Consider the following 24,850-nt stretch of genomic DNA (forward strand, 5'->3'; position numbering starts at 1 on the left):
ATAGAGTATTTGTCATCTTAACATATCTGTATCTGTATTTATATCCATTTCTCTTTAAGAAAGTATAAGGTCTTTTACATTAGAGCGATCATCTAGAAACTGGTGGTAAAACAAAGGATAATATTCTCATGCATTTTTGCATCAGAGAAGGGCTTCCCAAAATATTTCTGAGTTGGTGTATTAGTTTGTTAGGACTGCCGTAATGAAGTATCACAGATTGGGTGGCTTAAACAATTTTGTTTCTCACACTCCTGGAGGCTGGAAGTCTGAGATCAAGGTGTCAGCAGCATTGGTGTCTTCTGAGGCCTCTCTCCTTGGCTCGTGGACGGCTGTCTTTTCCTTGTGTTTTCATACCATTTCCCCTCTGTGAGTGGCCCTACCCAAATTTCTTCTTCTTATAAAGACACTACTCATATTGGATTAGAATCCAGCCACATAAATTTTCTTAATTTAATTAACTCTTTAAAGACTCCATCTCCAAATATAGTCACATTTAGAGATACTGGAAGTGGGGCTTCAATATTTAAATTTGGGGAGAGAGACATAGTTCAGCCCATAATAGTTGGCGAGCTGTAAAATGGGAACATGATAGTGTCAGTTATATATTGAACTTGGTAGAGCCAAGTAAATGAAGTAATTACTTGGTGATTCTAAAAATATCTATTGTGAAGAGAGTTGGAGTTATACTCTTGTATTAGAGAAAACAAGATCACAAAGATACCAGAAGCATGCTCAGATTACCTGAGACAAAGCCTGGCTGAGAACTCTCTGTGCCTGATTCTTAGGCCAGCACAAGATTCCACCCACTCATTTCCATCTAAACATCACTGGGGTCATGATGAGTATTCAAAGTAAAACCAATATCCACTTGACATTTTTAGGAAAATTTCACATAAAAATTGGCTTTTATTTTAGAAACTCCTACAGGATTTCACATATTCATTTCATTTTTTTATTTTTTGTTTTTGTTTCTCCAATTGAGTCTATGAAAGCTGTTGATTTTTAAAATATTGTATTGGGTCAGCCCTCACAAATATAGTAGACTCTAGTGTATATTTCAGATTCCTAATAAACTAGGTCTACTACACATATTTGGGAGATAATATCCCAGCACTGCATGCAGTTTGATGCCTAAAAGATCCATGCATATTGTAAGTAACTTTATCACAGTCTATATATATGTGTATCTATATCTGTATATACACCCATCATTATATCATTAAAAGGGAAATCATGAAAAGGCAAAGTTTATTTTTAAATTCAGATAATGTAATAATGTATAAAGATGCAATTAGCATTATCCAATCTTGCAGAGAATATAAAAAATACGTCTCAATTAACTTACCTCTGCTTCCATTTACAATTTAAATATAACCATTGAGATGCTTCCTCAGGTAGTATGCATTATTAGTCAAAAATGCTTACAATATTAGCAGGGAAGTGCACCCTTCCCTTTTTGTTATTATATTGCATTGTATACTTTGTGACAATTTAGCAAGTACTAATTGACAAGATTTAAATTTATAGTCATTTCTTTTATATCAGTTTTATTTCTTTGAGGCTTTTAAGCATAGGATCTATGTTAATCTTCATGGTTACTATTTACATGTATTAAACATTGCCATTCTTCACTCAAATATTTCTTATTAAGTTTGTATCCTTAGTCATGTACTGAATATGATTCTGTTTGTAAATTCTACTTAGCCATCGGCAACATGGATTATAAAAATACTCCCTGTAATTTACACATCCTTATCAAAATCACACCAAACGTAATCAGAGACAAAAATGTGATAACCACACTTATGAAGATGTGGAAAGGCGAACAAACTAAATTAAGCTATCGGTCATTTTTGTTTTATTTCTATCTCTGTTACAGATGCATCAGATAGCAGCAGATTTCTAACCATTTTACAGCCTCAGTTTTTTATTTTTTAATTTGAGAACTGTTGAAGAAATTAGAAAGATCTATTGTTTGTAATGTACTATGATTTGCTCAGACTGTCAACATATTCACCCAGTGTTGTGATAATCCTAGCAGCTGACTAGCCTTTTAAATTGGAACTTTGCTAGGAAGTCAACACATTTTGAAAATTAAGATGAACTTTATATGAGTTAAGATTTAATAAGACAAAAATGGCAAGAAGCCTGATGGTCAGTTTGGGGGCAGTTGTTGACATTAATTGAATAGAGTCTTTTGATATCAGTATCTAGGATAATAGGATTTCAGGAGACTGAGAGCTTAATGGAAAAGAGAAAGTGTGTAGAAGGGGTTCCCCAAACCTCCTTAAATTCCAAATGTTGGACTGAAAATCAGTAGCAAACAATTTGTTCAAATTTTCAGTAAAGGAATTAGATTTGAAAGAGCATCTAATACTACTTGCTTCTGTGGTGACAAAAAAATAATACTCTAGTCTTACTTTCTCATTAAATTACTTTCTTTCCTTTGTGAGCAAAATTTCCTACATACATCTCTGAAATTCTTTCCCCAGCTTCTCTTCCATCCCTCTCCACCACAGTAGCTTTCAAGGATGAAAAGGGAAGGTGAGGGAGTGATGATGGAATTAGGAGGGCATGGTTAAGGGTGAGGATGTGGGAGGATTATACCTGTTCCTTTCTTCCCCACCTGGAACCATTATCTAAACTATTATTTTAAATAATCAGAAAATGAATTTTGGACTTTAGCAGATTGTAGCAAAGTAAAAAGCAGTCCTTTAGCAACCTCAGGTAGGAGAAGTTCAACACTGGATCTTTACCTTACTTATTTAGAAGTAATTTTTCTTGATGGGAAAAGATACACAGAGTCCCAGCATTAAGCTCCATGGAGGTAGGAAAAATGCCTAGTTGGTTCATCACTCATTCATTCATTCAACAGATAGTCATCAAGATTTAATTATGTGCCAAGAGCTGTGTCAAGTGCTGAGAATTCATTTTGAGAGTGGTAAATTTATGTTCTTAAAACACTTTCACATTGTGAGGAAAGTGGCTTGGAGAAGGGCAAGGGGTTGAGTAAAGAGACCAAGTAAGAGCCTATTGTAGTCTAGGCAGGTGGTGGTGGCTTGGACTGGGTAGATGGTCATACACTTATTGCTATAAGGAAAGCTGGGAAAGCTGAGATGGAGGTCAGCAAACCAAGGATTCTGTTCTGAACACATTGAGTGTGAATTGCTTGGAGACATCCAGATGGAAATATCAGAGTGGCAATCAACATGTACAATCTGGAGCTCGAAGGACGGTCTTACTCCAGAGTAGATATTCAATACATATTGGCTTGCTTAATTAATTATTGTTGTAAGGAAGACATGGGCTCAGTATTTCAATTGCCAGAAGAGTAATCATAGACTAGATAATCTAATATTTCTAAACCTCCATAGCCATCATTCTGATAGCCTTCTCTCACAACCCGAATTCATTTAGAGACCAGATAGATTGTTAATTACATTCAAGTGAATTATTTCCCACTGTGATTTTCTCTGGACTGTTGATTTCACAGGTATTTCTATCTAACATCTCACTAGGCCTCCAACTATGTATATATTAATCCAGTCCCTATATGTGTGGAATTCCAAGTTTATGCCAAGCAACATGCATGGTGCTAGATGCATATCTTTGGCTAGTGTTAACAGGTCAAGGGACTGGAGCTTAAAAATGAAACAACCAAACAAGAAAAAAAACTGTGTATGAAATGAATTATTGCTTCCCTATTTCTTCATTGTATTTAAGGTTTTATAACTGTGGGCTGAGGAACAGAATATCCTAAAATAAGTTTGCCTCTGGACAAGGTTTTTTATTCAGGCAATAAAATATTATTTATTCAAGGTTCTGGGCAGTGTTAGAGAATAGACAGTAAAAAAGGCATGAACCTCTCCTCTTATGTTCAACAGAAAACAGCACAGATGGAGCCATGATAAATCATGTAACTTAGGAGTATAACTAACAAAACAAGCCTTTCCATGTTTTTATTTCCTGTGATCTTATTTTTTATTAATTATACAAACAATATTATACAACATGTTCATTGTAAAATTAAAATGCCTAAGTGCACATATTTTTCAAAAATGAATTCATCTTCATGTCCTTCACTCCCTGCCACCTGTTTCTCAGAGGTAAACACTGTTGGCAGTTTAGTGAGTTTTCCTTCAGACATTTTGCTTTGCATATATGTGTCTTTACTTTCTCAACATAAGTTAGATTGTACTTGTTTTTGCTTTTTTCACTTGACGATATATCTTGAACATTGGACAATGTCATTTTTTTAAGTGCTGCATAATATCCCAGGATATAAATAAACTATAATTTATTTATTAGTGTGTATTTAAGTGACTCCCAATTTTTTATTATCATAAGAATATTTTGGTGAGTATCCTTATAGCATATTATCTCTGTACTCATATGTAAATATGTTTTTAGGATCAATTCTTAGAAATGGACCTCAGCTTAAAAATCACACATATCCAACTTTTGGTTGATAACTGCCAAATTGTAGCTCTTTCTACAGCACAATTCCTATTACAATAGATCATAGGGGACCACTCAAACCACTAATCAGTAACTATAGAGCAGAGGTCTCAAAGCATCGTCCTAGACCAGCAGCATCAGTATCACCTGGGAATTTAAATTAGAAACAAAATTCTTGGGCCCCATCCCTGTTATACTATAGTAGTCAGAGTTCTCCAGAGAAGCAGAACAAACAGGATGTATATGTAAATAGAGAATGAGACTTATTTTAAGGAATTGGTCCACATGATTATGGAGGCCAGCAAGTCTAAAGATCAGTAGCAAGCTGGAGACCCAGAAGAGCCAATGTGTAGTTCCAATGCACAAGCTGGCAGTCTCAAGCATTTGGAAGAGCGGATATTTCCTTTTGAATCCAGAGGCGGAAGAAAACTGATGTCTCAGCTGGAAGACAGTCAGCCAGAAGGAATTCTCTTACTCAGAATTTTTCTTCTATTCAGGTCTTCAATTGATCGGATGAGGTCCATCCACATTAGGGAGTGCAATCTGCTTTACTAATTCTACCAACTCAAATGTTGACCTTATCCAGAAACACCTTCACAGATACACCAAAAATAATGTTTGACCAAATATCTGGGCACCACAGTCCAATCAAATTGAAGCATAAAATTAACCACCATATATACTGAATCAGAACTCTGAGGGTGGGACCTAGCAATCTATTTTAACACTCTCCAGGTAATTTTAACATATACCAGAGTTTGAAAACCACTGCTCTAGAGTGGGCTTTCTGGCTAGTTAGATTTGTGCTTAAAGTTATGGAAACATGCTCTCTAAGAACCCACAACTTGGTTGGATTAGTAATTGATCATGGTAAATGATACCCATCTCATTTGCAAGCTGGCTTAGAGAAATGGCATTGTCATCAGGAACTGAGGAGAGATGGATTTTATTTATTCTCTGTGCTAGAGCTTTATCAAAATCAGCTTGAGAACCTACAGGTGCTGTCTCTGCTTTCTCTGAGGGACTTTCCTGTTTGTTGATTTCAGACCTGCAATCTTCAGTGAAGACGGACCTGTATTGTGGAGCTGAGCGAGTGTGCAGGGCCTTCTCTGCCCTTGTTGATCAGATCACCTTGCCCAACTTGAAGTGAAAAGGAGTCCAGGCTCAAAGACCCCTTAAGGTGATGAGGAAACGGGTTTTCAAAATCTGTACTAAAAGAACTAAACCTTCTACCTCTTTCTCAATAGTCTGGCATGAAGCATGAAGAAAATTTTATTTTTTAATCTCTCTACTCATGTGTCTTAGTTGCCTCCCAGAGTAAAGCCTTGGGAGTGAGGAGGAACAGAGGGAAATGAGAAGAAGAGGCTGAGTCAAATACAGATGTTCTGCTCTTTCTTTGAATACGTTGGTAGTAATATTCAAGTGTGTGATCGACAGGAATTCATGCAACTACCTTCTTCAATATCTAAACTACCAAACTGATGACCTAATTTCCTATTTAGATGCTTCTGCTGGAGAATAGTCTTGGCAAAGAACTAAATATGCGCGCGCACACACTCACAAACACAGACACAGACACACACTAGGGTGCATGCAGAACTGGTGAGATCTGAGTGAACTCTGTGGATTGTACCGATGTCAGTCTTCTGACTGTGTTATTGTACTATAGTTATGCAGGATGTTACCATGGAGGGAAACTGGATGAAGGGTACACAGGATGTCTTTGTATTATCTCTTACAACGTGTATGAGTCAGCAATTATCTCAAAATAAATTTATTTTTAAAACATGAATGTTTCTCATTAAAACCCCACATTCAATGAATTTGGCCGAAGTACTTGTGTGCCTTTGTTCTCTATATGTATGATTAGGGTATAGATGCTTAACTTAATAATGTCCAAAGTAGTAGCTAACATTGTTTGACTGTGAGAGCACTTAGCTTCTAAGCACATATATGTATTAATACTAACTCACTTAAACCTCACAACAAACCTGGTAAGTAGATATCTCATTTTATGAGAAAACTGAGGCACAAAGGGGGTCAGTAACTTGACCAAAGTCATTTGATCACTACTGGATGAAGCTGAGATTCAAACCCAGCTCCTGGGCCTATACTCTAACCACTGCTTGTACTTCCTCTTAGTGAATGTTGTTATGGTTCTACTGTTTCACCTATTATCTTGATGTGCAGTCCATATTACACTTAGAGAGGCTCTAGGCTCTTATTTGTATGATCCATAACTTCTAGTAATGTTTCCAGAGTGAAATAATGTCCAACTGGGTAGGATTAGGATTAGGTTACTCCTGTTCAATCTCATCCTAATCTTTTTTGTTTTGTTTTGTTTTTGAATTTTTTTTCTTTAACAACTTTTATTGAAAATTGACATACAATAAACTGCATATATTTAAAGTGTACAATTTGATATTTTTTCTTGTTGGTAACATATATATGGCAATCCCAATCTCCCAATTCATCCCACCCCAATCCCCTGCCGCTTTCCCCACTTGCTGTCCGTATGTTTGTTCTCTACATCTGTGTCTCTGTTTCTGCCTTGCAAACCTGTTGATTTGTACCATTTTCTATATACTGCATATATGTGTTAATATATAATATTTGTTTTTCTCTTTCTGACTCACTTCACTCTGTATGACCGTCTCTAGGTCATCCTAATCTTTTTGAATTTGCTTTTCAGCCTATCATGAATTTTTTATTTTCGTTTCGTTGTTCAACATATTCACTCTCCTTCTTACTTCATTCCAGCTTGTTCCTTACAAGTTTGCTAAGTATGCCCCGGAGCACCAGTCAGCAAACTGCAGCCCGCAGGCCAAATCTGCCCACTGCCAGTTTTGTGCAGGCTGTGAACTAAGAGAGGTTATTGCATTTAAAATAACTGAAAAAAAATCAAATGAAGAATAATATTTTATAACACTTGAAAATGACATGGAGTCAAATTTCAGTGTCCGCAAGCCAAGTTTTGAAATTGGAACACCGCCGTGCTCATGTATTTACACACGGTCTACAGCAGCTTTCATCCTACAAAGACAGAATTGATTAGTTGTGCTAGAGCCTGGATGGCCCACAGAGCATCAGAAAAAATTGGCAGCCCCTGTTGTGTAGTACCAAGGTGTGGGAGGAGCAAGGGGCAAGCATTGCAAGAGTGGCATCTCTGGTGATTTATAAGAGGTAATGAGTTTATGTGACGGTTTTTAAGAATGTGATGGAAGATTAGGAAAAATAGCACAAAAGCAAAACCATAAGCCTCTGTAGAAATGATAAGTCAAAGAGTGGCAGCTTTTAATGTTCTTATTCTTCTAATCAAGTTAAGACTGAGGCTGGACCCCCTCCCCAGTTCCTTCCCCAGAACTTGTTTTCCCTATTGTTAGGATTTGGCTAATCTTCAGATGCAGCTGTGTCTTCTAATAGTAACCCTTTGGATAAGATTTGTTCACTTAAGGAGGGCCCTGAACCTTCAGTGAAAACACTTATTGAGGCTTCCTTTGACCTGGGAAAAGCAAGTGAATTGCTAACGTATCTGAAATTCAAACTGGTTCTCAACCATCAGTTATAATAGTCAGAATGATTGGAGAGATGAACGTAATTAGAGATAAAAATAGCATTGTGTCTGGAACTCAAATACATTTGCTAATTGGACTTTGCTATGAATCTTATTCAAGCCTGGTTATTTTAAGGGGCAAATATTTCTATGGGTTCTTTTCTTATAATGCTGTTCATTTTATTTTCAGTTTTCTTTTCAGTGTGAAGTGTAACCAATTATAGTCTTAATGTTTAATATAATAGAAAATATGCTAATTGAGAAAAAATTTATACTTATTGCTGTTTTATTAGAGTTTGGATTGTCATTAATGGTAACATTGAATATTGAAATAAAAAGACTCCAATAACATTACTTGGGGTCCAGAGCTTTTATTAATTTTGTTTCTGTTAAAAGAATGCTTTATTCACCAGTTTTTTGTTTTGTTTTTTGCTTCGCTCAGTTCAAAATATTCAAAAATATTCTTTCAAACAAAATTCAGGTAACTCCCATCAATAACTGGTAGTTAATAAATATAGCCTCTTCTATGCCTGTACATAAGCAATCCAGTGGTTAATGTCTTCAAAGTCATGCAGCATATTCAAGTTAAATGTGTAGCACTCTGGTTCATTAACAATGTCAAGCATCCCCAAACAATGATCAGATGAACACAGACAACCTGAGTAGCAGGATCCCCTACTCATCTTTGGAAGCTATTTTAACTGTTTTAGGCAGTGGAATGATCTGGCAGTAGTGTCACCATTTGAAGGAACATGCTAGCAGCCTAAAAGAATGAAACTAAATACTCTGAGAGAGTGTAGCTTAATAGTTATCTCTGGACTCTCCCACCATTTCAAGTAAATAAATGATCACTAGTCAAGAAAAAAATATATATTTGTTTAAATTCCAAGGTGTGTGTTAGCTCTGAGGTTAGATTTATTTTCTCTTTATTTCCAGGCCACTGGTCATCTTTCCAATGAACTTAGACCCACTCCTACGCACATGCATGCTTATCAAGTCTTCAATCAACTCTTCCTTCTTTAAGGAAGGGATTCTTGGTCGCTGAGAATATCCACCTGAAAATAGAGAAAAGGAACTAGTCATTAGCTCACCAAGTTATTTTCAGGCTAATTAAATATCAATGACTTGGGGGGGACTCGAGGGAGGGTGGGGGGGAGTCAAGGGAGGGAGGGAATACGGGGATATGTGTATAAAAACAGATGATTGAACTTGGTGTACCCCCCCAAAATAATAAATAAATAAAATTTAAAAAAAAAATCAATGACTTGGTTTCTAAAAGAAAGTTTGCTGTTTCTGCCACTCAACTATTAAGACTCTATATAAATTTATTGCAGAGGTGGATTTGTAAATTTTTATTTATATAAAATATTGTGTCCTATGACGTTTAATTATATAATATGAATTAAGTGGATTACAATAAATACATTTGCTATTTGATTAATATGTATTAAAAAATATTTTTCTGACTAAAAAAGTAAAAAATTTTCATCATATAATTTTAATATAAAAATATAAAGAAAAAGCTTTAAACCACCCTTAATATAATCTTCCAGAGAGAACCATAGTTTTACACATACACACTTTATACCATAAGTTAGTTTAACATTACCCTATTATGGGACATTTAGACTATTTCCAATTTTCTGTTGCTATACATAACATTGTAGTGAAGAAGCTTGTACTGTAAAATTGGCTACAGCTCTGAATGATTCCTTAGAATAGATTTCTAGATTGGTAATTTCTGAATATGTTGCTTATGAAATTTCTAGGAATAAGTAAAATAGGAAGTCAAGCATTTGTGAATCTAATTTATATTTCTGAAGCATTGTTTTCTCTTCCACTTAATGTTTTAAAAAAAAGCACTGTGAACATTTGCCAGCTAGTTAGACACCAACTGCAAACATCATCAAATTATAAATCTAAATTTTAATTTTCATGTCACAGAAGAAAGCAAAAACTCACAATTTTTCTAGACCATCCAAACTGCCAGGCTCAGTCAGGCAAGTTTTTCTGTCCCTCTCAGGGGCAGAGCAAGATTTGCTGAAGGAAGATATCATCATTTTTTTTTTTTTTTTGAAACAAACAAGGATGTACTTCAAAATGGTTTCATTTGTGTTGAAGCCTTTACTAACCTGTGTGTTAACCTCAACTCTGTTATTTTCTATTTGGGAGATATTACCAGCCCACTCTTTTCCTAAATCAATTTCTCTCTCTCTCTCTCTTTCTCTCTCAACTCACCCCCCCACCTTCACAGAATCCATGATAATTTAGTAGTTAAGCCTCGGTATACCCTCTTCAGCCTTCTAACTATTTCAGCATTCAGCTATTAGCTTGTGTCTTTCTAGACAAAATAACAATGCTCTTTCAAGTCTTTTCTCAAATGATGATATCTTTGACCTCAGAATTCTTGGAATTTTCATTTCCAGATCGCCTCTGTTCCTGCCTATCACCGTTAGAAACCACCACGGTGTCTAGGTCATCACTCAGCTCGGTAAGCTGTCTTTGGAGTAAAGCTCTTCCATATTCTTTATAGGGTTAAATCCACACTTTTCATACATTGATTTTTTTATAGAATCACAGAATATCAGAACCTGAAGAGACTTTGTCTTCTAAATTTTTCCATATCCCTCTTTTTCAGGTGACGAAACTGAGAGCTAAATAAGTCAATTAACTTGCCCAAGGTTACATAGCTATTTGATATCTCTCGTTTTCATATTTGTTTTCATATTTGCTGACTCAATATTAACAAATATATTAACATACAAAGTTATATAGGAGTTTTGTGTTTTAAATAAGGCATAATTCATTGCAACATTTCTCTAGTATATTTAAATTATTTAACTTGAAGACATCAAGACAGCAAGAAACTTTTTGGGTATTACATAGACACTTATTTTAGTTCTTCCCTACTTCTCTGATGATGTGATTTTCCTGAGAAATATGAAGACAAACACCTCTTCACCCTCAACCCCATCCCAACCTAGTAGAATATTAAATCCCCAGGGACAAAAGAAAAAATTAGTGGAGAATCTGTGCAGGTACATCCAGAGCCCAGTTGAGCCACTAGAGATTTAATCAAGCCTCTTGAGATGAAATCTCGATGTTCCTGAAACTATTTAACTTTCAGACATGGTGTCTTCTTGACCCAAGACCCTCTTTGACTGATTATACAATACAAATGGAAAGTCTTATTTCCTGGTCTGCAACAATTGTTTATGTCAAACATTAAAATAACTTTAATAAAGTGAAATGTTTACTCCTAATGCTTGCAAAGCAACTCCTAGTAAAGTTTGCAGACAAGCTGGGTCAATAGCACCTCTGTAGCAAGATGGAGGAAGTGACTTCCAAAGCTGAAGACAAATCTACTACTTTTTTTTTTAAAGAAGGTAGAAATGCCATGTTGAAGTATGCTCAGAAAATTACATGTAGTCTCAGACTATTATGATAGCCTGTTGCAAGCAAGCAAATTGAAAGCTGTTTTTGAGATTTTTTATATATATATAATTATAATACATAATATATGCAATTATATAATATAATTAATTTAATTAATTATATAATTATAGATAATAATTTTCATGTTAAGTTGAACACAAATATTATTTTCATTTATTCTATAGATATTTAAAGTAATTCAAAGTGAGTGCAAAATACAAAAACAAGAAATATTGGTAGTAATTAGAGTACCACTGCTAAATATAATGAGAATGGAACAAAGAACCTACAGTACAGATGAAGAAAATATGCAGTCTTTACTGATGCAGGTGCCTAGGCAGCCTCTGTTCAAAATATTTTTAAAATCTTGGTAACCAACATTTAAAGACAGTAACTTTGTATTTCTGCTTTAGTAGCTAAGCTGCGAACAGAATATTTCCTCTAGAACAGGAAATTGGCTTAAGTGAGTTTGGCACTAGTCAAAACAATACATTTATCTAAAAAGAATTGCAGTGGATTATCTGGTGTTATGGATCAGCTAATCATGCTTCTTGTCACTGAGGTGAAAACAAACCGCATATTTAAATATTCTACAATATCTTGGGGAAAGATTGATCTAGAACTATTACTGTTAATTGCTATCTTAGATTTTTTTACAGGAACATATAACAATTCTCACAATAAAATGTACAACTGCAAAAATTACTTATGCTTCAGTTTTCCAATAGTGCATGAATAGTTACTACCACCCAAACAGACCTTGCTGCAAGCTTTAGAAGCTCATTGGTTGAAACATCACCAAAAAAGGAACAAAAACAGAATGAATAAGGCTAAGTTATCTCTCAGCTTACTCACAGGAGTTCATTCACCCTCATTCTAATTCTATAAAGGATATTTTTTTTCTAGTGCCCCCAGAGAAGACTGCATTTGAATAAAATATTTATTTCAGTGAAAAAATCTCTAAATTTGTAGGAAGTTCCAGATTTCTAAAAATTAATTGCTCAGCTTGCTGGAAGTTAATTACTTATTTGAGATTTGTTCAAAACACAAGGAAGAGTGAATTTGCAAGCCAGCTGATTTGTCTACCATTTATCCATCAACTAAGTAAGTACATCTCAAGGAGTCCTTCCCATTTACATGAAAGCAATTGTTGCTGTTGTTTTTTCCTATTTAAAAGGGGCAAGAACTTGCATGCTGTGAGTGTTCCCCAGGCTTATATTCAAATCTTCCCAATTCCATAGCAAGTGAACACAGGTTATGACTACTGATATTCAACCTAAATGAAAAAAATAATACTAATTTTGGGGCATTCCTTTATACCTTGATATTGTATTTTAGGAATGATGTCTTTTCTTACTTGTCTTTCTGATTCTTCTTTGCTGCTGTTCACAGGAAGTATGAAGATGAGGACAATATGTTGATAAAAAAACAGCTACTGCAAATTACAATAGGAAGTGCTATCTATCTTCCTATCACTTGCGTGCTCTTTGGGCTCACCCCTGAGGAGACTATGTGTGGCAATAGATTCCCCTAAAGCCATTTCCCTCTTCCTCACAATTCAGCACATTCATACTTGATTGACCCTTTCAAAAGACATGGGACCTGAGGTTGACCACCTTTTTTTCTCCCTGTGTGCTGTGGATGCACTGCTGAGATCTTCTCTTCCTCTCCAAACAATTGCCTCCTTCCTAAGCCATGGTTTCTGGATAGGACACAGTCCACATAGATGTCCCAGAAGAGTTGGGCCAGATCCCAAAACAATGCCCCATGCTGCAAGTTCTCAGATGACTTCAGGTAGATCATAAAATCCCAGAAGTCTGAAACAGTGTTGGAAATTCGAGGTTTCCGCATTTCCAGCAGAAGCACTGAAGAAGATTCCCAGCACTGAGGATCAGCTTGGTTAAGAGCCAGCAGATCTGTCTGGCTATGACAGAAGAAAGGAGACACACAGCACAGTCCCACAATGATCAGGGAGCAGGTGAAATTCAAAGGGCGGTAGATCCCTCCTCTGTTCCCAGGATCGGCCATGGCCTTGAAACTGCACAAGATGGAAATATCTCATATGAGTTCCTGCTTGTGCTCTACTCATTAAAGAAAATAATTATGCCTTTAAGAACGTTGGTTCCAGCAAAGGAAATATACCATCATCTCTAGGAAAAGTCTTATCCTACTTCCCATATAACAAGCCCCATTCTATCTAAAATGATGCATTGTCAAGCCAGGTAGTATAAAAGTAAGATATTTAGATTAAGAAAGACTTATTCCTAAGATATGCTCCTCTGTAAGATAAATAAGTAAACTTGTTTTTCCCTAGTTCAGAGAAATATAGTTTAAAAGAGTATTAAGTGAAAATTTTCAGTCTTGCTGCATGGGTTTTATTATTCTATAATATCATAATTTAGCCTAACTATCCTAAACCACTACTCACATGCAATTAAGAATTTGAACATATTTTACCCTTGAATGCTTTCCTCTTATGGTTCCTTTTATTATTAAAAGAGGCATAAGAATTGTAAAATGTTATAAATGAAAATAAACATAAGGTAGTGTGATAAAATTATGGGAACCAAGGTATATTCAACCCATTAAAGAAGAATTAATAAACATTTTACAAACACCTAAAATCTTCTGCAATTCTCACAATTTTCATAAAGATGATCTTTTCTCATTTTTTTCTTCTTGTTATAAATCTCAAGAATTTTTAACAAAAAGTATTTACCTTTCACTCAACTTTTCTGGCTTTCAAAGCCTGTTGCAATAAAACCAAGGCATCCATGTGCACTTTGAAATTATTATGTTAACACTTCAGACACGTCCAATGAGAAATGATGTACTTAAAATAATAATAAACCAAGTTTTTTCCCCCAGAAAAAAAGGCGTATCTGAATCTTCACAGGCTATGCAAAATGTATTTCACACAATTCTAGTATAAAGAAAAAGCAGGAGGGTATACACAGCCGGCTTTCAGTTTTACATTTCCAAATCTTTTAGATGTTAGTATCATGAAGGTAAGCAAGGCACAGCTCATAAGAATACTCATGAAAATATGTGTATATTGGATAACATCATAAGATGGAATCTATCTCTTCTGTACAGCAGCAAAACGTATTGAGTCTCCCTTAAATCGGTATTTCAGAAACTGTCGTTTGAACAGGCACATTCCTGAAGAGGCATGTTGAGCTACAAAGTTATTCAAAAATATCTCCTCTGTATTTTAGATTATTTACGCAGGGTATCTACCTGGGCAAAATCAAATTTAATGTGTCCTCTTCTGAATTAAAACATCAAAGTCGAGGGGCCGCAAATGCTGTTTTTCCTTAGGGAACATGTCAAAGCAGGCAGTTTATTAGCAGACCAAGGGTGAGATACTGTCCAGGGTGCTGAAGTTCTCGAGTCCGGGACTCTCCCCTAGCGCCGTGGCGCTCACTCCGTCAGGTTCCCTTCCCTTCGGCAGAGTTTTCCCCAAGCCTGGAAGTTCCTCAACTCTGGGATCCTGCGTGTGTTCTGCTACCAGCCCCGCGCCGTGCTCCCCACATCTCGACCCCGCACCCTCCTCAGGATGGAGCTGCCTGGGACGCTCTGTGTCCTTTGTGCCCCGTTAGCCTCCTTACTCCGCGGCTTTACTGCCAAGTGGCAGAAGGGGCGCCCCCCACCCCGCACTTACCAGCGCAGCCCTCCTCTGGATTCCTCGCAGCGCGCGGAGAGGAAGGGCTTAGACTGCTCCCTGGGCAAGCGACGGTCCCCAGCTTCAGCGTCCTGGAGGCTATGGTGCCTCTTAAGCAGTGGGAGTGCTCTGCGCCTCTCCAAGTCTACGTCAAAACGCCGGGAAACGGCCGCCACCTCTCGCCCCCAAGTCCATCTCGCGCACCCTCCTCTTCTCTCCCTCCCCTGAAGATTTCGCTTCGGGAAACAAGCAGGCTGAGCCGCACACACCTCATTGACCCTGACCCACACCCACCCTCCACCAGCGGAACTGAGCCTTTGTGCAGTTGGCTTCCCGGTCCTACCGTGGGCAGGAACTGGAAAGTTGGAACGCAGTCCCGCGCCCGTCTAGGAGCGAGTCGGGCTCCCCAGATCTCTACTCTTCAGACGTGCCTTGTTTAAGAATAAAGTGACAGCAGGGAAGACCCAGGACGCCTAGGGTCGGAGAATGCACGTGGGCGCCCTCCCAGCGGTCAGTAAGGGCTCAGAGGAAAAAAGGTGTATCTGGAGACATCCTGGTGTGAATTTCTCCTGCCAGCCTGTGGTCCTGGTCTGAGAAAAGAAACACCCTTGGGGCAAGAATGAGGAGCTGCTGGAAGCTCCCCTTGTCTGTAAACAGGAGACCCCTGTTATCTCCAGGCTCTGTGGCTTGGATCACCCCAGGAGCTAGGGTTGCTGCTAGTATTGCTTGTATCAGCCCGCTGCTCCAGATTTCACGCAGAGGTTCCTGCTTTCCAAGAAGAGGCGACACCTGGGATTCCCTGTGGTTCTCAACTCAAATCTAGTTAATATCCTAGTCAGTCGTCTCATCCTTGGGGGTCTCTGCTGAGCATTAGGGACCACGCTAACTGAAATACACCCAGACCAAGAGCATGAGGCAAAGGTCTTATCTTTGCCACTGTTTGCAGATTTTGCCCCCTCACCTCAAAACCCTCTAAGCATCCTGAATACCACTTGTAGGTTGGTTATCTGAAAACCACTGCCCGCTTTTGTGCCAGCTCAATAGTATCCATGGTTACCTTCCAGAGGGGCACAGGAAGGAACCCAGGCTTACAGCAAGGTTTACTAAAAACATGAGTAACCTTCCCCCTACCCAAGTGATAGAAAGAAAGAGCCCTCGAGAGGATTCCTAAGGATTCTGGGCTTTTTCTCTTTCTCTGAAATCAGTTTCTCAATCTGTGAACTGAACATACTAATGTCTGCTTCTGTTTATCTTCTGAGGAAGTGGGAAAAGATCATAAATGGGGGCTTCAACTTGCTTCCTGAACTTCAAGGAGCTCTCAGCCTCTTGGAGAAGATAGAGAAGCACAGTGTGTGAGCACAGGGGATAGAGATTGGCATGGGAGAGCCCCAAGAAAGGAAAAGGGGAAGGAGGAGGCAGACAGCATTTTTGAGGAGGTGACTGGTGACTTTCTTGAAGAAAAAGTTACACAGGGGCCATAAGGGAGGGGATGGTCTCCTCTAGGCAGAGAAGTCAGCGTGATCAAAGGCAGGGAGGGAGCACTCCAAGCAGTCCTGTGCTTCTGGGGAGCAAAGTCAAGGCAAGGAGTGCAGAGAGAGAAAGGAGAACAGAGGTAAGGATGTGGGGATTTAATTCAGGTTTTAGACATGTTGGAAGTTGCATTACCCTTGAAAATATCAGTACATAAATATGCAGTGATTATTTTCAAGTGCCTGTGTGTCAGGGACTATTCTAGATGCTGTGTACAAAGGAATAAAACAAAGTCCCTGTACTCATGGAGCTTGTACTGTAGTGGGGGTGGAAGAAGAAAATTTATATTCTAATTTAAAAATTATATACGTGTAATGATTTGTGTTTCTAGTTTCTGTGTTAAATGATGAGTTTACAGCTATGTATCAAAAACAAACACACAACCAGCTAATGAAATAAACAAATAGTGCCATGAGTCAATAATGAGAGTTTATCATTCTGAAGCCCAAGGAAAATTATGTGTAATGTGTCAGTTATGGTAAATAAGAAACAAAGGGTCACCAAGAAAAAGTAAAGTCAGACTAGGAAAGGAAGATGGGGAAAAGCTAATTTACATGGAATACTGAGAAGTCCTTCCGGATGAAGAGATATTTGAGTAAAGATTTATTAACATGAAAGAGTGAGTCGTGCATATCCATGTGAGAGAACGCTCCAGGTAGAGCGTAGGGGAAGCATAATTGCCTTGGAACATGTGTGGTGTGGTAAATGTTCCAATGTGCCTTGGAACACTTCTGGGTATAGTGGTAGGAGATAAGGTCAGAAGGGTAGTCAGAAATCCACTCTGTTTGCTCCATAGAGCACAGACTGGAGGGAAGCAAGGGCAGAGGCAGGGAGTCCAGTTAGGAGCTACTGCAATAATCCAGATGAGATGTGATAGTGACTTAGATAAGGGTGGTAGCAGGGCAGTTGGTGAAAGTGACCAGGTTCTGAATAATTTTTGATGGTAGAAAGGACAGGGTTTATTGATAGACTGAATGTAGTATGCAAGAAAAAGAGAAAAAGCCAATATTACTTCAAGTTTTGGGGACTAAGCAAGTGGAAGTTTGGAACCATCAGCTAAGACAGGAAAGTTGGTTGAGGAATAGGTTTGGGAAAGGGAACTCAAGAATTTTCTTTTCTACAAGGATATATTTAACAGCATAGGGAATAGAGCCAATATTTTATAGTATTTTTAAATGGACTATAATTGATAAAAATTTTGAATCACCATGTAGTACACCTGAAACTAATATATTATAAATCAACTACACTTCAATTTTAAAAAAGAATTTGCTTTTCAACAGGTTAAGTCTGAGATGACTGACATCCAAATGGAGAAACTGAATAATCAAGGAAGAGGAGGGACTAAAGATAAACACACAGATAGTGCTCAGAAAAGAAGTGTAAATTTGGGGTTTTGTCAACCTGTGGGCAATAGTTAAAAACTTCATAGTAAGGTATGTAAAGTGGGTGCAATAGTAACCAGGGATAGACTCTGAGAAATGCCAATATCTAAGCGATTAAAAAATAGAGTTAACAAAATCTGGAAACAACAAATGTTGGAGAGGGTGTGGAGAAAAGGGAACTCTCCTGCACTGTTGGTGGGAATGTAAGTTGGTACAGCCACTATGGAAAACAGTTTGGAGGTTCCTTAAAAAACTACAAATAGAACTACCATATGATCCAGTCATCCCACTCCTGGGCATATACCCAAAGAAAACCATAATCCCAAAAGAAACTTGTACCATAATGTTTATTGCAGCACTCTTTACAATAGCCAGGACATGGAAGCAACCTAAATGCCCATCAACAAATGAATGGATACAGAAGATGTGGCATATATATACAATGGAATATTACTCAGCTATAAAAAGGGATGAGATGGAGCTATGTGTAATGAGGTGGATAGAACTACAATCTGTCATACAGAGTGAAGTCAGAAAGAGAAGGACAAATATTGTATGCTAACTCACATATATGGAATCTAAAAATGGTACTGATGAACTCAGTGACAAGAACAAGGACGCAGATACAGCGAATGGACTGGAGAACTCGAGGTATGGGAGGGGGCGGGGGGTGAAGGGGAAACTGAGACGAAGCGAGAGAGTAGCACAGACATATATATACTACCAACTGTAAAATAGATAGTCAGTGGGAAGTGGTTGTATAACAAAGGGAGTCCAACTCGAGGATGGAAGATGCCTTAGAGGACTGGGGTGGGGAGGGTGGGGGGGACTCGGGGGGGGGAGTCAAGGAAGGGAGGGAGTACGGGGATATGTGTATAAAAACAGATGATTGAACCTGGTGTACCCCCCAAAAAAAAATTAAAAAAAAAACACAAAAAAAAACCCAGATGATTGAACTTGGTGTACCCCCAAAAAAATAATAAAAAAAAGAAAAAGAAAAAAAAAATAGAGTTAAGAGGAACCAGGAAAGTGTGGTACCTTGGAAACCAATGAGGCAAAGATTTTCACAAAAAGGGAAGAAATAAACCACAGCACATGGATTCAGAAAAGGAGGTCCATAAAATGAAGACAAAGAATCTTCCACTGGCTCTAAAAGATAAGAGGTCACCAAATTGGTTATTAAGAACAATTTTGACTTAGTGTTGGGGGAGAAGTGGTGAGGCTGAGGCAGAAATGGGAAGCAGAGAAATGCAGACAGCCCCTGGGAAGCACTTTCTATGAAGTTTAGAAAAGAAGAGGGAGGAGAATTGAAACAGGAGATTAGGGGCCAGCTCTTTGTCATGTTTACAGGCTGAGGGAGAGAAGACAACAGACAGGGAGGAGTTGAATCTCAGAAGACACAGAAGCAATAGACAGAAGGGAATAAGGAGGAGTCAAAATTTCACAGAAAATATAGCTTGCTCTCTGAACAAGGAGAAAGAAAGTCTGCCTCTGGATGTGGCTGCATCTGCCTATGGTATGTTGGATGGGGGAGCAGGATTTGGGAGAGATGGTGACCAGTGGTCTCAATTTTCTCAATGAACTAAGGTCCATAGTCATTCACAAAAAGTGAATGAGAGGAGGTATTAAGTAAGGAACTTAAGGAGAGTGAAAAGGCTTTGGAATAATCTTTGAAAAGAAGAGAAAGAAGAGAGAAGATAAGAAAGAGGAGCCAGACTAAAGAAAGTACTAAATGCCTAGGCAAAGGTTGAGACCATGAGTTTGTAACAGACTATTTTGCACACTGTTTTGGATTTTATGAGGCAGAGTAGCGTATGGATGAAGATCCAAACTGCCTAGGTTTGCACTATATCTCCCTCCTGTGTCATATTGTATTGATTCTTAGATGTAAATTTTCACATTTAACACCACTGAAATCAGGTTGTATCTATCAACTGATGGCACCTTACAGTCAGAATTGCAACATTTTCTTTTGCTTTTTTCAAATAATGAGATGTCTACAATTAACAGTGTCTTTAATTTGATGTAATACTTTGTACGAGTTACTTAACCCTTTTGAAACAGCCTTTCTTGCTTGTAAAATGGGCAAAAATTTCCTACTGTCTAGTGAGGATAAAATAAGCTCATACATGGAATGCACATAGAATGGTGCTGCATGTAGCAAGTGCTCATTAAATGCTAGTTATTATTTTTCTCCTACAGTGCTCATCTGACTGAATGTAGGAGAAAAGCATGGTCATGATTATATTGGTCCAGTGTTAGAGCTTTGTTGGGTAAATGCTGATGGAGAGGGATGCAAAGAAATCGAGGGTATACACGGGTTAGAAAGAGAGAAGGGACGAGGGGTAGAGAGATGAAAGACTGGTTGGAAATGAAGAAAACTGAAGCCTTGTTGAAGGCAAAAAACAGGCTTAAGATGAGTAAAAAAGGGGGGCACTGAAAGGTACTAGTCAGGAAGAGGGATGTTCAGGCTTCAGATTTTAGAGGTGGAGCAGCTCTGTATTCTGAGCACAACCTCTGAAGTGAGTGGCTGAAGCGAAGTGAAGGCAAAGACCACTGTAACTGGGCTCCACCTGTACCATGATAAGTAATAATAAGATACAAGTTTAATAAGATAATAAATTGAAATGGTCACCCCAGCTTTATAGCAGCTGAGGGTGTGTGACATTGCTACCCCAACCAGAAAACCTGGGACAACTCTTGCCAATGGGAGCTAAGACTTTAAAAAAAGTATATTTTTAAAAACCTAGCTAGTGTCTGCTTATATAATTTTTTTCTTTTCTTTTCAATGTAATTACTTGGGACTGGAAGTTTTGACCATTAGTAAAATTCTTTATAGTGCCAGTCTGGAAAATAATGCTTTGATTAAACATTTCTCTTAAATACCATTTACCAACTTGCACTTGAAATTTAAGTACTCACCTTATGAATATTTTTATTTAGAAGAAGATCCTAATAACTGTATACTCTGTTGTAACAACATTTAGAATTCCTTGGTCAGGGCAATTTAGAGATTCTTGGAAAAAAATATGTATCTTTAATCTGTCTTACTAATAATTGCAAGAGGAAAATGGCACACTAATCCTTGCATTTTGATAAAAAGAAAGCCACGGTCAAAGCATTTTAATGAAACAGTTAATACTCTGTTAAACATATAAGGTTGCTCAGTTGGATATCTTATCGCTGTGCTTTTATTTCCACAGACTAGCCTCTCTCTAACAATGACACACATTTGATCAGCACCTACATTTTACAAAACATTATTTTCATATATATGGTCTCACATTTTGTTCTCCTCTTTCTCTCCAATTTGCTCTTACGATATTTTCCTTGAGTCAGTTAGTTGCTAAGAGTTAGAACAAAATTCTGTTGCCAAAGCTTAGCTTTATTCACTGTGATTTATCTATCCTAAACAGTGTGCTTGTACAAACACATACACTGGCTGTCACTATCCTCTTCACAGTAGTCTATCCTTATTCCCTTACCGGCTCCCCAATACCACCTGGGAGGGAGCACATGGCAGGTACAACCTCCAGAGAGAATAATTTTACCAAGTTACATCTGGAATCAATCCATTACATTATCATACTGATCTGTTAAAAAATATTCGGGAAACCAATGGGTCATTTAAAATTACATGATGCTAAATAACTGGTATGACTGGCATTTGTCATCCAGAGAGTTGTTTCAGTTTTGTGCGGTTGCAGCCTGGGGCGCAAGAATGACTAGTGGAGAAGCAAATCGCAATTAGCTGAATGTGCCCCATGGGTAGATTTTCTGATTTTTGCCACTTGAAGCAATTCTCAAAGACATTAAAAAGGACTTCCGATTAATTTTAATGAAATTCGAGAGCAGTTATATAGATAGTTTGCATCTTCAGCAGTGCATTAATTTGCAAATGATGGGGCCAACCTTTAAGAATAGGATGCTTCTTTAACATTTAGGATCAGATAGTAAAAATAATTACTTTCTCTCATTCTTTTATGCTTTTCCATCTTTTGAAGATGGCAATAAACAAGGACAATTTCCTGGAATGCCCATTGGGGTAAGTGGATGAGTCAGTCTTTAAGTGTCATCAAATTCATAAGGACAAGTTGAAGTAAAGTAGTCAGATGATATTGAACATTGTAAAATGTGCAGGAAAGGAAAGTTACTCGGGGATACAAGAATGGTTCATTCATATTTTTCCTACTTAAACAAGTGAAAATACTATGGTTATGATAACAGGTTTAGTGGTGGTTTCTTTCTAGGGTACTTCTCAAGATTCATTCATCTTTCACCCATTCTTTCCAGTATGTTGCAAAGTCCATAGGGATTCTTGTGGCTTTGTCAAGGGTTGAGTTAATGTCTTTGCAATAACCCCAGCATTTTAAGAGTGACCATTATAAGTAATGACCTTTCAGAATTGTCCCATCTTTTGGGCTACTCATTTCCAAAGGAAACTACAAGTGATTTGTTTTCTGTTTGTTTTACATACCAATGCAACAATGATGAGGTCTAAGCTTTTAGCAATGGTAAGTTTTTCCCCTGAGGTCTCAATTATGATGAAGTATCAAAAAACAAGGTATACGTATGCTAAGGCTTCAATTATGATGAAGTATCAAAAAACAAGGTACACGTATGCTAACGCATATATACGGAAGCTAAAAAAAATGGTACTGATGAACCCAGTGACAGGGCAAGAATAAAGATGCAGATGTAGAGAACGGACTTGAGGACACAGGGGGAGGGGGCGAAGGGGAAGCTGGGATGAAGTGAGAGAGTAACATTGACACATATACATTACCAACTGTAAAATAGATAGCTAGTGGGAAGCTGCTGCATAACACAGGGAGATCAATTCAGATTGATGATGACTTGGAAGGCTGGAATAGGGAAGGTGGGAGGGAGTTGCAGGCGGGAGGGGATATGGGGATATATGTATAAATACAGCTGATTCACTTTGTTGTACAGCAAAAACTGGCACAGCAGTGTAAAGCAATTATATCCCAATAAAGAGCTTAAAAAAAAAAAAAAAAAACAAGGTATAATCTCTACTTCAACATAATAGGTGGAGCAGAGAGATTGGATTCACAGCTCAGAAAGCCAGAGGTCTACTGACAATTAAGGACTTCTGCTAAGAAGAAAACATCCGTGAAAGGACAAATAAGGACACAGACCTATATGTTGAAGGCATAAAACATCTTACAGTATGAACAGGGCTATTGGGATGAGGAACTTTTCCTTGATTTTGTGTTTCTAAAGGAGTTAGCTCTACTCTGCTCTAGATTCCTACACAATTTTGTTCATACTTCCATTTTATGTTTACTATATTCTATTTGTTATGCATGTTTGTCTGTCTCTTCTCACCATCCCCCTCCCACCCTCACCAGCAGTGAGCTCCTTCAGACTTGGAATCATGTCTGACTCCTTTCAGCTTTAGAGCCCAACACACATATATCAACTTCTTAATTGACATTGGTTGAATTAATTTATGAGAATAGTCTCATTTTGAACCTAAGGCTGGAATAGTGAGTGTCATTAGTCAACTTTGCATTGATAAAATTTCTTTCTCATGTCTAGAAAAAGAACTCAAAACGCCTGTCAGCCAATTTAGGGTTTTTTTTTTTTCTTCATTTGGCGTCCAATTTTTTTAAGTCCTGCTTTTGCTGAATGGAAATATTGCTTTGATTTGATTATGGACACATCCTCTGAAATGGGGTTTTTGATTGAAATATTATAATCTAAAAGTCGATGCTAAGCATAAAAGTATAAAATCATTTTCCCTGAGGGAAAAAGCATTTCTCATCCAATGAGAAGATTTTCATGTCCAATCATTGGAAAAAGAGAAATATTCTAAATCTAGTTTCCGATCATTTTTGTAACATGGTGTCTTAACTAGGAATTCATTTAGCTACCAGTAAGAGGAAACCTAAATACACACACACACACACACGCACACACACACACGTATATAGAGAATGGCTTAAATGAAAAAGGGTTTATTTTTCTTACCTAATAAGAAATCTGGGGACAAGTGGCTGCTGATGTTAGCTCAGTGGCCCAACGATATCAGACCCAGGTTCCTATGATTCCCTTAACCTTCCCTTAGGCTCACAGGTTAGTTGCCACAGTTTCAGACATCATATCTACATTTAAGGCAGGAAGTAGGTGGAAGGGTTTTTTCAGCCCAGCCACATCTGTTATTTTTAACCAAGAAAGTAAAAGCATTTCTATGACCTTCATCAGTGGGCTAAGGCTTAATTCATGGACCACAAGGAGGTCACGTGGTCATTTATAGATACAAGTGAGTCTGAAGAAAAGAGCTCCAGTGTAAGACAGTAAAGTGCTTTGTCCAGGGAGTTGGGAATGGCTTTTGGGGAAGCACTCAGCAAAGTCAACCCCATGAGGCAATGTGAGCTGATGGAAAACTGTGCACTAAATAAATTCGACTTTAACGCTAAATTGGCATAACTCCACTGCTGTTTGTCTTTTTTATCTTCTTAGATCTTTAGTTCTTTACCTTAAAAATGGAAGCTTTAATATTAGTCACCAAACACTACATATTTGAGAAATAGAAAATGCTGGTAAGAATGCAATGATGGTTGCATAAACTACTTGGTGACATACCTGAAAGCCCCTTTTTTCTAGGACTTTGAGCAAATAATTTCAACTCTCCCATATATCAATGTTCTCTGCCAATTAAATGGATCCAATCACATAATCTCAAAATTGTTTTCTGCTTTACAAATTTATTATTCTATGATTTGTGGTAATAATCTATTAATTGAATAAATGTCTAGAAATCCTGGAGTTTAGCAAATTATTGAAATTAAGAATTAAAAG

The 24,850-nt window shown here is 37.7% G+C and overlaps 2 protein-coding genes across 2 annotated transcripts in view; one reads left to right on the forward strand and one right to left on the reverse strand.

The window, feature by feature from the left end:
• Positions 1–5,608, forward strand: part of DYTN (dystrotelin) — a 45,979-nt gene extending 40,371 nt beyond the window's left edge. Inside the window, exon 12 of the mRNA XM_057746504.1 lies at positions 5,505–5,608. Coding sequence (XP_057602487.1) covers positions 5,505–5,608 — 104 coding nt within the window. The remainder of the gene's footprint in view (positions 1–5,504) is intronic.
• A 3,318-nt stretch (positions 5,609–8,926) lies between these two features.
• On the reverse strand, positions 8,927–13,474 carry FAM237A (family with sequence similarity 237 member A). Its single transcript, XM_057744005.1, has 2 exons — positions 13,063–13,474; positions 8,927–9,066 (listed from the first exon to the last, which is right to left on the reverse strand). The coding sequence occupies exons 1-2, from the start codon at positions 13,472–13,474 to the stop codon at positions 8,927–8,929; spliced, it is 552 nt and encodes a 183-aa protein (XP_057599988.1).
• Between the last annotated feature and the right edge of the window lie 11,376 nt (positions 13,475–24,850).

The sequence above is a fragment of the Hippopotamus amphibius genome, chromosome 8, assembly GCF_030028045.1.
Source record: "Hippopotamus amphibius kiboko isolate mHipAmp2 chromosome 8, mHipAmp2.hap2, whole genome shotgun sequence".
In the NCBI taxonomy this organism is placed as follows: domain Eukaryota; kingdom Metazoa; phylum Chordata; class Mammalia; order Artiodactyla; family Hippopotamidae; genus Hippopotamus; species Hippopotamus amphibius.